The following is a 16,897-nucleotide window of genomic DNA, read 5'->3' on the forward strand; positions in this document are numbered from 1 at the left end:
AATCTGGTTGAATTGAAACACACTTGAAAAATCCTCTTCTGATTACATCCCAGAAGTCGCTCCAGAGAGATGGAGGTATGGTGGTCTGTTTGTCAGTGTGTGGAAAAAATCCAACCCACAGATGTTCTGTTAAAGGTCGGAAGGAAAATATAGGAAAAAAAGAGAAGTAAAAAAAGAAGAGAGAAAAGCAGAAGGAGAAAAGAGAAAAAAAGAGAAGAGAAAAACAGAAGAGAGGAGGAGAGGAAAGAAGAGGAAAGGGAAAAGAAGAGGGGAAAGGGGAGATGGCACACTCACTTGATCTCCAGCTTTTCAATGTCCTCCTCCTCTACAGGGAAATTAGACTTTTTTGTGTAACTGTTGGGCCTTGTGACCTGAGGACAACAACAAGACGGAATTTACATCAGTCTTCTCCAGCAAATACCAACTCAGATGAGTTAACGTGATGGCGCCGGAGGGGATGGTTGCTGTCTTAATGGCTCTTAACCAACCATGCTATTTTGTTTGGTTTTTTCGCATTGTTTTGTACATAATGTTGCTGCTACCGTCTCTTATGACCGAAAAATAGCTTCTGGACATCAGAACTGCGATTACTCACCTCAGATTAGACAGAGTTTTTCTTCAATGAGTCGGACGGGAGGGATATACTACTACAGACACCTGACCAGGCCCAGATCCCCATCACTAGCTGGAGAAGGAAACTGAGATTTCGCGGAAAAAGATCAGGGTGCCTTGTGATTATCAAGTGATGGGTGGCTAATCTGCCTTTGCCTTCCGTCCTGCTAGCTAACGTTCAATCGCTGGAAAATAAAACGGGACAAACTGAAATCATGTATATCCTACCAACGGGACATTAAAAACTGTAATATCTTATGTTTCACTGAGTCGTGGCTGAAAGACGACATTAAAAACACACAGCTGGCGGGTTATACACTATCGGCAGGACAGAATAGCAGCAGCCTCTGGTAAGACACGGGGCGGGGGCCTATGCATATGTAAACATCAGCCAGCACACGATATCTAAGTCAGTCTCGAGGTTTTGCTCGCCTGAGGTAGAGTATCTCATGATAAGCTGTAGACCACACTATCTACCTAGAGAGTTTATCATCTGTATTTTTCATAGCTGTCTACATACCACAACAGACCGATGCTGGCATTAAAACCACACTCGATGAGCTGTATACGGCCATAAGCAAACAGGAAAACGCTCATCCAGAGGCGGCGCTCCTAGTGCCGGGGGACTTTAATGCAGGGAAACTTAAATCAGTTTTACCTCATTTCTATCAGCATGTTAAAACGTGTAACCAGACCACCTTTACTGCACACACAGAGACGCGTACAAAACTCTCCCTCACCCTCCATTTGGCAAATCTGACCATAATTCTATCCTCCCGGTTCCTGTCCACAATCAAAAATGAAAGCAGGACGCACCATTGACTCGGTCTATAAAAAAAAAAGTGGTCAGATGAAGCAGATGCTAAACTACAGGACTGTTTTGCTAGCACAGATTGCAATATGTTCCGGGATTCTTCCGATGGCATTGAGGAGTACACGACATCAGTCACTGGCTTTATCAATAAGTGCATCGAGGACGTCGTCCCCACAGTGACTGTATGTACATACCCCAACCAGAAGCCATGGGTTACAGGCAACATTCGCTCTGAGCTAAAGGGTAGAGCTGCCGCTTTCAAGGAGCAGGACTCCAACCCGGAAGCTTATAAGAAATCCCGCTATGCCCTCCAATGAACCATCAAACAGGCAAAGCGATAATACAGGACTAAGATAGAATCTTACTACACCGGCTCCAATGTTCGTCGGATGTGGCAGGGCTTGCAAACTATTACAGACTACAAAGGGAAGCACAACCGAGAGCTGCCCAGTGACAAGCCTACCAGACGAGCTAAATAACTTCTATACTCACTTCAAGGGCACTGAAACATGCATGAGAGCATCAGCTGTTCCGGACGACTGTGTGATCACGCTCTCCGCAGCCGATGTAAGTAAGACCTTTAAACAGGTCAACATTCACAAGGCCGCTGGGCCAGACGGATTACCAGGATGTGTACTCCGAGCATGCGCTGACCAACTGGCAAGTGTCTTCACTGACATTTTCAAACTCTTCCTGTCTAAGTCTGTAATACCAACATGTTTGAAGCAAATCACCATAGTCCCTGTGCCCAAGAACACTAAGGTAACCTGCCTAAATGACTACCGACCCGTAGCACTCACATCTGTAGCCATGAAATGCTTTGAAAGGCTGGTCATGGCTCACATCAACACCATTATCCCAGAAACCTTAGACCCACTCCAATTTGCATACCGCACCAACAGATCCACAGATGATGCAATCTCTATTGCACTCCACACTGCCCTTTCACACCTGGACAAAAGGACACCTATGTGAGAATGTTGAATAGCTCAGCGTTCAACACCATAGTACCCTCAAAGCTCATCACTGAGCTAAGGACCCTGGGACTATACTCCTCCCTCGGCAACTGGCTCCTGGACTTTCTGACGGGCCGCCCCCTGGTGGTAAGGGTAGGTAACAACACATCCGCCACGCTGATCCTCAACACATGGGCCCCTCAGGGGTGTGTGCTCAGTCCCCTCCTGTACTCCCTGTTCACTCATGACTGCACAGTCAGGCACGACTCCAACACCATCATTAAGTTTGCTGATGACACCAGTGGTAGGCCTGATCACCTACAACGATGAGACAGCCTATAGGGAGGAGGTCAGAGACCTGACCGCGTGGTGCAAGGACAACAACCTCTCCCTTAACGTGATCAAGACAAAGGAGTTGAGTGTGGACTACAGGAAAAGGAGGACTGAGCACACATCCATTAACATTGACGGGGCTGTAGTGGAGCAGGTTGAGAGCTTCAAGTTCCTTGGCGTCCACGTCACCAACAAACTAACATGGTCCAAGCACACCAAGATAATCATGAAGAGGGCACGACAAAACCTATTCCTGCTGAGGAGACTGAAAAGACTTGGCATGGGTTCTCAAAAGGTTTTACAGCTGCACCATCGAGAGCATCCTGACGGGTTGCATCACTGCCTGGTATGGCAACTGCTCGGCCTCTGACCGCAAGGCACTACAGAGGGTAGTGCGTACGGCCCAGTACATCACTGGGGCCAAGCTTCCTGCCATCCACGACCTCTATACCAGGCGGTGTCAGAGGAAGTCCCTAAAAATTGGCAAAGACTCCAGCCACCCTAGTCATAGACTGTTCTCTCTGCTGCCGCACGGCAAGCGGTACCGGAGCACCAAGTCTAGGTCCAAGAGGCTTCTAAACAGCTTCTACCCCAAGCCATAAGACTCCTAAACAGCTAATCAAATGGCAACCCGGACTATTTGCATTGCTGCCCCACCACCCCTTCTACTCTGCTGCTACTCTCTGTTATTATCTATGCATAGTCACTTTATTAACTCTACCTACATGTACATATTACCTCGACACTGGTGTCCCAGCACACGACACCAGTACCCCCTGTATATACTGTAGCCCCGCTATTGTTATTTACGGCTGCTCTTTAAATATTTGTTAATTCTTCTCTTACTTTTTTTTGTTGGTATTTTCTTAAAACTGCATTGTTGGTTAACTTAAGGTATATGGGGCAGTATATTCGATTTCGGATGAAAAGCGTGCCCAGAGTAAACTGCCTAATACTCGGGCCCAGAGTCAAATATTTGCATATTATTAGTAGATTTGGATAGAAAACACTCTGAAGTTTCAAAAACTTTTTGAATGATGTCTGTGAGTATAAACAGAACTCATATGGCAGGCAAAAACCTGAGAAAAATCCAACCAGGAAGTGGGAAATCTGATGCTTGTAGTCTTTTCAAGTCATTACCTATCTAACACACAGTGACTTAGGGTTCATTTTGCACTTCCTAAGGCTTCCACTAGATGTCAACAGTCTTCAGAACCTTGTTTCAGGCTTTTGCAGTGAACAGAGAGCAAACAAGAAGGCCGGGAAGTTGGTGACTCAGAAAATTATATGAGTTCAATTGGCGCGCGTTCACATGATGAGGTAGCTGTGTTCCATAACGTTTTTCAAGACATTGGAATCGTCCGGTTGGAATATTATTGAAGTTTTATGTTAAAAAGGCCCTAAAGATTGATGCTATACAACGTTTGACATGTTTCTACAAACGTTAATACAACTTTTTTTTACTTTGTCGTGAAATTTTCGGCACGCTTCCTACATTTGGAGTAGCTTACTGAACGCGCAAACAACAAGGAGGTATTTGGACATAAATTATGGACTTTATCGAACAAAACAACATTTATTGTGGACCTGGGATTCCTGGAAGTGCCTTCTGATGAAGATCAAAGGTAAGTGAATATTTATAATGCTATTTATGATTTTAGATGACTCCAAAATGGCAGGTATCTGTATTGCCTGATGTATTTTTCTGAGCGCCGTACTCAGATTATTGCAAACTGTGCTTTCCCCGTGAAGCATTTTTTAAATCTGTCACAGCGGTTGCATTAAAAAGATGTTTATCTATAATTCTTTGAATAACAGTTTAATATTTTATCAACGTTTATGATGAGTATTTTTGTAAATTGTTGTGCTGATTCACCGGCAGATTTTAAGGCAAAATATTTTCTGAACATCATGCGCCAATGTAAAATGGGTTTTTTGGATATAAATATGAACTTTATCGAACAAAACATACATGTATTGTGTAACATTGAGTCCTAGGAGTGTCATCTGATGAAGATCGTCAAAGGTTAGTGCTTAATTTTAGCTGTATTTCTGGTTTTTGTGACCCCTCTCCTGCTTGGAAAATGGCTGTGTGGTTTTTCTTGTGTTGGCACTGTCCTAACATAATCTAATTTTATGCTTTCGCTGTAAAGCCTTTTTGAAATCGGACAATGTGGTTGGATTAAGGACAAGTGTATCTTTAAAATTGTGTAAAATAGTTGTATGTTTGAGAAATTTGAATTATGAGATTTTGTTGTTTTGAATTTGCCGCCCTGATATTTCACTGGCTGTGTCCCGCAGGTGGGGCTAGCGTCCCACGTAGCCCATAGAAGTTAAGGGCTTGTAAGTAAGCATTTCACTGTAAGGTCAACAGCTGCTGTACTCGGTGCATGTGACAAAATTTGATTTGATAAACTGTCGAAACCAGCCAGACACCTAGGTTGCGTTCATTAGGGCACGCAATGGAAAACTGTTTCAAACATTTTGGAATGGAAAACAAAATGTGAGCATTCCTGTTAGTCCCTCCCCATTTTAGTCAGTTTTCCTCTGTTGGGAAGAAAACAGATGACATGAGCCGCCAGATGTAAATGAAGTTTACCTCAAAGTTAAAGGTTTCCTCAAACTGAGGGTCGCTGGTCTTCTTTTTCACCTTTGTTTTCTTCTGGTCAGACCTAAGGAGACAGAAGAGTCAGAAATATACTCAAACCTTTCTCATGGGGGTCTATATGAAAGAATAACAGATATAATGCCTAAAATGTTGACACATTGCATTAGCTATGTGGGTTCAATTGAAGTGAGCTCATAATCATGTTCCACTGTAGAGGATGGTAGTCTAGTCTTGTCTTACCTGGCAGGCCCAACGAGCGAGACAGTGGCATACGGGTCACAGTTCTGTCCACTGATCAGAGGCAAGCCCTGGCATTCTATTATCCTGGGGGAGACAAAAGCAACAGGAGAAAACACTAATAAAACCATAGAATACACTAAACTTTGACAGGATTGACCTTAAGTGTTTCTCATATCAATATTACGTTGTTCTGACAATCTGACCTACCACTCACAATGTGCTACATAGATGAAATACGCATGCTACAAAAACTGTAAACATTCACATTATTAAGTCTTTGTAGGGAAATGTTTCAACTTCATCTCCAGCACCACCCCAACATATGTGAAAATTGCACATTTATGTTTTGTAGTAAAAAATATATCTTCCTCTAAGTTTCCAAAGCAACATGCGATTTAAACCAATTATGAGCAGGCATTGCGTACTAAATGGTCTAATAATGGTTGATGATGTCACATTGGAAACACTTATCTTCCTCTATATTTTTAATGACAAAACATAGAAACGTGCCATTTTCACATATGGTGATGTTGGGGTGGTGCTGGAGATGATGAATATGAAGTGGAACATCGTTTCCTATTTTAAATGTAAGGCTATTACACTTTTATAAAATGTATGACAACTGACAAAACAAATCTTCATTGGAGGGTAGCAGCACAATCTAAGTGCTATTAAATGTTTTATTTAGAATGTTTTACAGGTTTGTCATTCAAACTTTTTTTTTTAATCTTAATTATTTAATATATTTTACATGTGATAATGCCACACAGAGGGCCAGAGATTACACACACCTCTGATAATCTGAAGTACCCAAAAAAGCCACTAAATGTCATTTTATAACCCCCCCCCCCAAAACATGAAAGTTACCAAATCCTGTTTACTGGTAAACTTAGAAAGTTTACAGTAATTTACCTCCCCTTTGTAACGCTAGGGAGGACACACACTGGTACACTGTCATTGTCTGTGTCAGACACACACACACACACACACACACACGGCTTTGGTGACATTCTTACAGCATACATCACAGACATCTGTAGCTGTTCATTAGTCCCATGGCTGAGTGAGCGGTTAGGGAAAATCGTCATGACACCCTATGGCTTTAGACAAACCATGCCTACACTTCCTACCTTCTCTGTCAGTTGGCTGATTTTGTTCATTTAACTAGGCAAGTCAGTTAACAACAAATTCTTATTTACAATGACGGCCTACCCCGGCCAAACCCTAACGACGCTGGGCCAATTGTGCGCCGCCCTATGGGACTCCCAATCACGGCCGGTTGTGATAAAGCCTGGAATCGAACCTGGGTCTGTAGGGACACCTCTAGCACCAAGATGCAGTGCCTTAGACCGCTGCGCCACTCGGGAGCCCCACGTTGACAGAGAGATATGGTATGGTATGGTGTTTCTTTCTACGACATAGGGAGCCAAAAATAGTCCAGAATGTGGGAAATATTCCCATTGACACGGTCACGGGTGTATTTGGTACATACTACAGTAGTTACTATTCATTATAGTACAGAGATGCAACAGTTTATCTACCATAGATTTTCAAAGAGGACACAAGATATAACTTGTCACATTTTTTTTTTTAAATTTAAGAAAACTGAAGCTACTACAGTACAACAGTGATGCTAAATATAAACATATATTTCACAATTATAAACTGGGTGGTTGGAGCCCTGAATGCTGATCGGCTGACAGCCGTGGTATACCAGACCATATACCAAGGGTATGACAAAACATTTATTTTTACTGCTCTAATAACCAGTTTATAAGGCAACTCAGGGGTTGGTGGTATGTGGCCAATATGCCACAGCCAAGCGCTCCGCATGGCATCGCGCATAAGAACAGCCCTCAGCCGTGGTGTTGGCCATACAGCACACCACCTCGGGCCATATTGCTTAAATATACTCACACAGAAACATATATTTACGTCTATGAGGGGTGGGGCTTATTGGGCATTACTAACAGCCAGCCAGAGGGTTGAGGGGGAATTCAACACGTAGTGTGGCCAAAACTTGAACCAAACCACAGCAAAGAAATGATTTGACCATAAAGGAGTCAGAGAATAAGAACCCCCCCCCCAAATTTCCTTAAACATTTCATTTCCCCCCTTTTTTAAAGCAACTCTTAAGTATGATGTTACAAACATGAATACATTTCCAATGCCTTTTCAGATTGCAACTTGAAAAGGATGTTACATTTTTCCTGCATCTAACAAGATGACCACAGTTGATCTGTCATGATTAGTTGATGTACTGTTTTCAGTTGATCTGGGTCATGGGTAGTCACCAATGAAGGGCAGAACATGGGCATGAGGAAGAAGGTGTCAATAATAACTGAATGGTTAGGATTAAGCAGAGTTTTACCATTGTTCGTTAATGGGGGGGGGGGGGGGTATGTGGGTGTCTAACTAAATGTAAATAATGAATGTGTGGTTATATACAAACAAGGTGGCAGGAAGAGTGTTGCTGTATGCCTGGAGGGTAATGTTCCATGTCACTGTATGTTCACACTGTACAGGCACTCAACAGCAGCAGACCTGCTCACTGTATGCAGGGGCCCACAGGGTAACCACCTCCCTCTGCAGTGTGCTGGAACGTGTGCTCCTGGAGGGCCCCCAGGTTCACTAAATGATTGTTATTCATTTGTTCATTCATTCACACTTTTGGTTGCATCCTGCACTACTAATTTGCATTGCATCGTGTCTGGTGTTTCATCATGGAACGTTTTTATGTTTTGTAGTTAAAAATATAAAGGAAGATAAGTGTTTCCAAGACATCAACCATTATTAGACCATTTAGTAGGCAATGCCTGCTCATAATTGGTTAAAAAAAAAAAAAATTGCATGATGCATTGGAAACATATCTTCCTCTGTTTTTTACTACAAAACATAGAAATGTGCAATTTTCACATATGTTGATGTTGGGGTGGTGCTGGAGATGATGAAACACCAGACAGGATGCACATTTTGAAATTTCCCTTCAAGTTATCCCTATCGTTTCCTATTTTTAAAGTAAGGCTAGTGCACTTTTACAACATGTATCCAACAAGTATACAAAAAAATCTTGATTGAGGGTAATAGCACATCCTGAGTGGGTAGGTCAGATTGCCAGAACAGCGCCTATGTAAACACCAGACAGGATGCAATGCAAATTAGCAGTACAGGATGCAACCAAAAGTGTGAATGAATCGGCTGATTTTGTTATTCATTTGTTAACTCTCAGAGAAGAGATAGGCAGGAAGTGTAGGCATGGTTTGTCTAGGCACCATTAAAAAAAAGAAAAACAAACCTGTAAAACAATCCTAAATAAAACATAACCTTTAATAGCATTGGTGTTTAATGAGGGTTTCAGCATGAAATATCCTTATCATGTCAATATGTATTTGTTTAGTCAATATTTTGCCGTCAAACTGGTGGCAGTTGTGAAAAAAGTGAACAGCTGAAAGAGTTGCAGAGTTCATTGAAAATAGTCCCATTGTTGATTAGATGCACCCTTCATTAATTAGGCCATTCTCTCTTGAAACATATGGTCTATCCACTAGAAACTCATGGGACATGTACACTGATTGGACAAAACATTAAGAACACCTTCCTAATATTGATGCCATTCGTGCCGTTCCAACCATTATTAGGAGCCCCTCAGCAGCCTCGACTGATTCAAAGGACCTTAAAAAAATGTTTATTGCCCATTCACCCCCTGAATAGAACACAATCCATGTCTCAATTGTCTCAAGGCTTAAAAATCCTTCTTTAACTCGTCTCCTCCCCTTCATCTACACCAATTGAAGTAGATTTAAAAAAAGCATTCACCTGGATTCACCTGGTCAATCTGTCATGGAAAGAGCAGGTGTTCTTAATATTTAGCACCCTCAGTGTATATTATGAATACTATAAATACTTTTAAAAAAAGTTATTCAAGTATAAATTACCCAGAAAATAAAAAATTATATATATAACCAAAGTTACCATAGATTGCCATGTATTTTTTATTAATTACCAAAACTACCAAAGATTCTGGTAGCTTTGGTAAATTACCGGTAGTTTACTACCCTAATCCTCCCACAGTGACGGGTCATGGTGGAGGAGACAGTAACAGTGAGCAGGTAGTGGTGACACACCGACGACGGCAGCGCGGCAGTTCTGAGACACCAGCTGCAGCGACCACAGCGGTGGGAGCATTGCTACAGCAGTTTCCTGTCGAGATGCCATCACTTCCTCCTCATTAACCTGCTTGCCCTGGTTTGAATGAGTGAAGCCTAGCAACAACAACATCCACTGACTAACACACACACACACACACACACACACACACACACACACACACACACACACACACACACACACACACACACACACACACACACACACACACACACACACACACACACACAATGCAAGCACACAAAACCCTAGAGATGACGATCTCTTGGAAATGCACAAACACACATGCAATGCCAAAGGGAGTGCTCAGGGACAGCACTACAGTATGGATGCACAGTCAAACGCCAACAGAGGAGACCAGTTGTTTGTGAGAGCTATGCGTGTGTGTGTGTGTGTGTGTGTGTGTGTGTGTGTGTGTGTGTGTGGAGGGAGCGATGTTGAAAATGAACACAGCGGAGGTGAATTTGCGAGTAGGAGAAAACAGCTGCGGTAAGGGGAACTGAAGAGAGGGTAAACCATGGTTGTGTCTCTGGGCTCTGGCTCCTTAGAGCCTGTTGATGCCTGACTGGGAGGATTAATGGTGTTGGCCGATCTAGCCCAGCCACAAACAAAAGCTTATCAACAGCAAATAAGACTGCATAGAGAAAATCCACATGTTAATGTAATTGTGTTAAAGACCTCCAATGCTTCTTAAGGTAACAGGTGCCCCTAACGACAGATCTAGGATCAGATTATACTACACCCCCCCCACCCTAACCTTACCCATTAAGGGGAAGAAAACAATCTGACCCTGGATCAGTATACTCACCGGACCAGTAGCTGCTGGCACATGGAGCCGTTCTCTATGATCAGTTCATTCAGACGCATCTCCAGGTGGACCTTTCCCTGGGCAGAGAGAGAGGAGACGTCACATGACATCAGAGCATAGTGAAAGTCAACAGGATTTACCTCAGTATTTCTCCTATCAACATTGGTGGTACATGCCAGATCCTATTCAAATGTCTGATCTGTCTCATTCATTTACTCACAGAGGGAGAAGTACAGGCAGAGCACAGTAAGTCAAAGTTATCAAATGAGTCAAATTCAGCTATTATATTAATCTAGTCACAAGACATTCTAAATGAGCCATGGCTGCTGTAACAAGGGGTAGTACAAAAGAGGCATGGCTCAAAGGTGTACTCTCTGAACATACGTTTATAATTGACTTTTAGAGGTTAGGTTACATTCATAGTGCAGCCAACTCTATGAATGAGTTAAACGTTCATTCTAAAGTGGTGGATATGAGTGAGGTACTTGGCTGACTCCTCTAACCTCCCCAGTCTTTCTCTATGGTGGCTTCAGGTTTGTAGTGGCTGTGTGTGCATTAGGGAGTGTGATAAGCCACAGCTAGCTGTCATGTGAACCAACGCTCAGTCTTTATCGGGTCGGATGTGGTGAAGGCTGCTGCATTGCCTTCAGAAGTGTTAGAGGGAGGCAGAAAAACACAAAACTAATGCACGCACTCCCTCTCCCCTCCGCAATACAGCATGAGTTGAGCTCAGATAGTGATTGTTGTCACTTATGTTGTTGCTAATGGAAGATAAGCCTTGGTCGACATGGTGAGAACTACTCTGGCATGCCTGCTGGGCTGAGTTAATGTCCCTAGGTACGTGTTCATTAGACACCGAACGAAGGAAAATGGACTGAAACAGGGACGAACTACCTGGACTAAGAAGCACTCTATAATGTTCTGCTGCAAAGCATTTTCTATTGCGTGCCCTAATGTAAGCGACCCAGCTCACTGCCACTCACCTTTCAAAACATGGCATGTATTGTACTATCAGGTCCATGTACAAGTATCCACTTGGCACAGATATAGGAACAGATTATCCTCCCCAAGCCCTAACCTTAAGCACTTCTGAAAGGGCAACTTCAACATACTCCAATCTGTACCATCAACAACCGTACAGAAGCAACCACTTCTAACTCACCCTGTTCTTCTCAGCCTATTGCCAACTGCACTCACAGTCTCTGCATCAATTTCAACCCCTTTTTCAGAGAAAACACAAGCACACAGACTGCAGTCCATCACTGATGTAACAAGACTTGGAACACCTACTTCGGGGTGAGTCACTGTAGAAAACACTCCTCAGAATAGCCTAGACATGGGCAATTCCGCTACAATTGTTTTCACATATGACAACTTTGTGCAACATGACAGCGACGGGAGGCAACAACCTTGGGATTCTGCAGCGAGAGAGAAAAAGATTCTACAAGTCTTTAAGCCATATGAAAGGCCATGCATCTGCAAAGAGAGAGGGAGAGAGGCAGATGGGGGAAAGAGAGAGCGTGGGAGGATACACTTCCTTAGACACTAAAAAAGGGCCCTTTGAACGGCGGGTTTGCGACAGTGGAGAGAAGAAAAAAAACTGCTGTGCGTTGTGAAATACCTAGAGAAGACAAGCACCGTGTTTACAGTGAGATGAGCGAGACTGGAACCAGAAACATTAGGTTCTACCCGTGTCCATCTCCCCCACACAATGCTCTGAATGGGGAGCTTTTAAGCAAAATAGATTGTTTCAAATCAAATATGGCTGCTCTCTTCGTAGAGGATTTAGCCTAGCTAACACTGTCCTCGTCTGGTGTTGCCCAATTGACACTATGCCCACAAACACACACAGCCAACTCGGCTCGGTGTCCTTCTGTTCTTCCTGGACTCAAGCTGTGTCTCTAGTTGGGGAGGCAGCCCTGGTCATCTTCAGAGTGAGTCACTGTAGCAAATCACTCCTCAGAATAGCCCAGACTAGGGCACCGCTAAACATGAAATGCTACAACTGTAGAGTGAAATAGGGTTAAATGGAACTGTCCTACACAGCCTACAGTGATTGGGTAACATGTCTGCGGGCTTAGGTCAGTTCAGGATGCTGTGGCAGTAGAACACAGGGTTATTTCAGCCCGTTCTCCGCCAGATTTCAATGTCCTCAACTCTGCTCATCACTCAAGAACAAAAAACACTCACCACCAGGTTAATGGCACCATTATGTAACCGAGAGGCATCTCACAGTAGCTTTTCAGCGAGGGCAGACGCTTAAAGATAGCCTCGTATTGCGTCAATTTGAGTGTAAGAAAACCAGAAATTGAATACACCTTGGAGAGCAGAAGTCCTCTTTTTGTCCCCCAGTCTTTCTCCTTCCTTTGAGCCAGAAGTCCTCTTTTTGTCCCCCAGTCTTTCTCCTTCCTTTGAGCCAGAAGTCCTCTTTTTGTCCCCCAGTCTTTCTCCTTCCTTTGAGCCAGAAGTCCTCTTTTTGTCCCCCAGTCTTTCTCCTTCCTTTGAGCCAGAGGTCCTCTTTTTGTCCCCCAGTCTTTCTCCTTCCTTTGAGCCAGAAGTCCTCTTTTTGTCCCCCAGTCTTTCTCCTTCCTTTGAGCCAGAAGTCCTCTTTTTGTCCCCCAGTCTTTCTCCTTCCTTTGAGCCAGAAGTCCTCTTTTTTCCCCCAGGCTTTCTCCTTCCTTTGAGTCAGAAGTCCTCTTTATTCCCCCAGGCTTTCTCCTTCCTTTGAGCCAGAAGTCCTGCCATCAGAAACAGCAGAGCTCCTGGTTCCTTCTCAATTTTCGAAAAAGTACATCCTCTCCTCGCCTCATCACTGATCTGAAAGAACTGACCAGGTGGAAGCCAACCAATGAGCTTCCACCATATTGTTTTCACCTGTCAAGTCTCTTCCAATCAGTGTAGATGAAGGTGAGAAGAGATTTTTTTATCAATTGATCTAGAGCCCCTGTGGATCAGCCCAGTTGCCAAGCCTCTCAGCTTAGAGAGAATACAACAACAGGATGTGAGGTGGAGGTGTCTGCTGCAGTTACACAGTTGGACCAAGCCAAATGTCTGACTGGTGACCAACTAGAATCAATACCATTGGACAGCCTTATGTTGGCTAAATGACCGCATATAGGAACTAGCACAATGACTTGAAGGTGAACCTTTCCCCCCAGACCAACTGGGTACACATAAAGATGTCTGAACACTGTCTGACTGACACCCACCTGGACTTCAGAGTTAGGGTCCACGGGCTGCAGGCCGAACCAGTGCTCCTTCCCACTGAATTTACACAGTTCCTCCTTCCGGATGGACACTTTCCCTGAAACCACACATGGACAGACAGATGTCAACATACTTGGAAATCCTCTAGCTGAAAGCATAGTGTAACTGTGTGTGTGTCAGTTCCTACTCACCGACAGGCAGGTCCCTTTGAAAAACACCCTTGGCGAATACGTAGAAGGACAAACACTGAAATGGTCGTGGGATCTCAAAGTAGAAGTCCTCACCGTAGAAAGGGCTGGAAAACAACCACACAGGAAGTCGTTGAAGTGAAGAGCAAAATGCCATCTTTAGGCTACGTTCAGAGAACAGGCTGACCTCTGTGGAAAGGGAACATTTACTGAAAACTTGGTTGGCTTTTCATTGGGAAATGTTTATGACTGATTAGCCTGATCCCAGAACTGTTTTTGAGGCCAAACAACTTATGTGACAAGAAGTTGGCAAGACAAACAGATCTGGGACCAGGCTACTATTTCAAGGGCCAGAAGACAACACACCGACGACAACACAAACCAAGGCCTTATCCATAGACCGCCCTACATCAGCAATCATTAAACAGCTGGTGCTAAATATAGCCTAGCTCTGTGGTGGCCAGGCCTCCTAGGACTGACTGACCAGCATACAAGTGGAAGAGCAGGCAGAGAGGGTGCCAAGCAGAAGTACCATACAGCTATGACCAGGGTCATTTGTGTTCATTACTACACATGTGCCGACAGGAGAGAATGTTTTGAAAAGGAGCTTGTGCAGCTTAAACCTTGTACATTTTTTTTTCTTCCATTGGGTTAAGTGTCTCGCTCGCAGTCCTGAGCCCAATCTCATTTCCTTAAAAATCTATTATATTTTCATCTCCTCCCCATCACTTGGAAATAGTTGCTAGGTGAAAGCAATATGGGGAAAGCGCATCATTTGGCTGGCTTCACCTGGTCAGTTCTTTCAGATCAGTGCAATGAAGGAGGTGGCGAGGACAGATGTTTTTAGACAATTGAGAAAGAGCCCTTCTGAGCCTAACAGAAAGTTAAATACTTGTCACTGTTATTAATATTTTCCAAGAAAATACAATTATGGTAATGTACCATAACTGCACATAGTTACTAGCCTGTTACATGGTTATTATGCTAAATTGTTACTTTGGTAGTTACTCTGGTATGAGGCATAATTTATGTAAAGAAGCCAGAATGGCTGTTAGCTACACCATTCTGCAGCCTTCTCAAAACAGTAGAAGCTAAGCAGGTTTAAGCGTGGCTAGCAGGTGTATGACAGACCTGTACGAAAACAGGACAACTGACAGACATTTGTTCCATTATCTTAATAAAGTCAAACAGTGCTAATAACATTATGATCTGTTCACAAAAGCTGTGTTCAAGTAAGGCTAGCTTCTATGCAATACTGCATGCACGGTTGGTGAAATGCCTTCCCTGTCACTTCCGCAGTGAGGGTTTGGCAACAGGCTGCAGACGCCCACGCATCCTCCAGTGCACATAATCACATGGATTTACGCACTTGTTGCCTCCACACACACAGTACCTCCTCTTTCGATCACACACACACACACACACACACACACACACACACACACACACACACACACACACACACACACACACACACACCTTTCGTTGTCCCGTTCCTTCCCTCTCAGACAGAAAACGGGTTTAAGCATTAGTCCAAACACTTGCGTTTGGCAAAGAAAACAAGAGTTTCTATTGGACAAATTCAGGTAGGTCCCTCCCCGTTTCGCCCAGTTCGCTTCCGTTTAAGAAACATTTTGCAACAGAATCGGCGTAATGAATACGCCCTAGATTCAACAAAACACATCCTAACGTTAAAGAAAAATTTCACTCAAAATCTTCTGGCATTTGCTTCATTAGTCCACTGTTGATTCAGTCCCAAATGTTTTGCATGTCAGCAATCAAAATGCTAAAATTGTCACAGTTCTCACAGATTCAAAATGCATCATACTGTGCCACTTTCTGTATTTTGAAGGTTCGATATAGTTTGAATGGCATTGTCCTTGGACCACCCCATAAGTAGAGAGTAATATGGTACTGGTATAGCTGCTCCACTGCAATTGTTTTCACATATGACAACTTTGTGCAACGTGACAGTTGCGGGAGGCAACAACCGTGGGATTCTGCAGAGAGAGATTCTTCAAGTCTTATAGCCATATGGAAGACCATGCATATGCAGAGATAGGTAGAGAGTGAGAGAGCGAGAGAGAGAGAGAGAGAGAGAGATAGAGAGAGGGAGAGGTAGATAGAGAGAGAGAGAGAGGGAGAGGTAGAGAGAGAGAGAGGGAGAGGTAGAGAGAGAGAGAGGGAGAGGTAGAGAGAGAGATAGAGAGAGAGAGAGAGAGAGAGAGAGAGAGAGGTAGAGAGAGAGAGATAGAGAGGTAGAGAGAGAGAGGTAGAGAGAGAGAGAGAGAGAGAGAGAGGTAGAGAGAGAGAGGTAGAGAGAGAGAGAGAGGGAGAGGTAGAGAGAGAGAGGGAGAGGTAGAGAGAGAGAGGGAGAGGTAGAGAGAGAGAGAGGTAGAGAGAGAGAGAGAGAGAGGGAGAGGTAGAGAGAGAGAGAGAGGTAGAGAGGAAGAGAGAGAGGTAGAGAGGTAGAGAGGTAGAGAGATAGAGAGAGAGGTAGAGAGAGAGAGAGAGGGAGAGGTAGAGAGAGGGAGGGGTAGAGAGAGAGAGAGAGGGAGAGGTAGAGAGAGAGAGAGAGAGGTAGAGAGAGAGAGAGAGGTAGAGAGAGAGAGAGAGGTAGAGAGAGAGAGAGAGAGAGAGAGGTAGAGAGAGAGAGAGAGAGAGAGAGAGAGAGAGGTAGAGAGGAAGAGAGAGAGGTAGAGAGGTAGAGAGATAGAGAGGTAGAGAGAGGGAGGATACACTTCCTTAGAAACTAAAAGGAGCCCTTTGAACGGCGGGTTTGCGACAGTGGAGAAAAAAAAACGAAAAGAAAAAAAAACTGCTGTGCGTTGTGAAATACCTAGAGAAGACGAGCACCGTGTTTACAGTGAGATGAGCGAGACTGGAACCAGAAACATTAGGTTCTACCCGTGTCCATCTCCCCCAGACAGCTCTGAATGGGGAGCTTGTAAGCAGCATAGTTCG

The 16,897-nt window shown here is 43.9% G+C and overlaps 1 protein-coding gene across 1 annotated transcript in view; it reads right to left on the reverse strand.

Annotated features, from left to right (window-relative positions):
- The window catches only part of rasa2 (RAS p21 protein activator 2), a 51,571-nt gene that overhangs the window by 28,350 nt on the left and 6,324 nt on the right, over positions 1-16,897 (reverse strand). Inside the window, exons 3-8 of the mRNA XM_014162395.2 lie at positions 13,937-14,040; positions 13,748-13,842; positions 10,539-10,615; positions 5,564-5,647; positions 5,315-5,387; positions 295-371 (exon numbers count right to left, since the gene is read on the reverse strand). Coding sequence (XP_014017870.1) covers positions 295-371; positions 5,315-5,387; positions 5,564-5,647; positions 10,539-10,615; positions 13,748-13,842; positions 13,937-14,040 — 510 coding nt within the window. The remainder of the gene's footprint in view (positions 1-294; positions 372-5,314; positions 5,388-5,563; positions 5,648-10,538; positions 10,616-13,747; positions 13,843-13,936; positions 14,041-16,897) is intronic.

Source organism: Salmo salar, chromosome ssa20, assembly GCF_905237065.1.
Source record: "Salmo salar chromosome ssa20, Ssal_v3.1, whole genome shotgun sequence".
Taxonomy (NCBI): domain Eukaryota; kingdom Metazoa; phylum Chordata; class Actinopteri; order Salmoniformes; family Salmonidae; genus Salmo; species Salmo salar.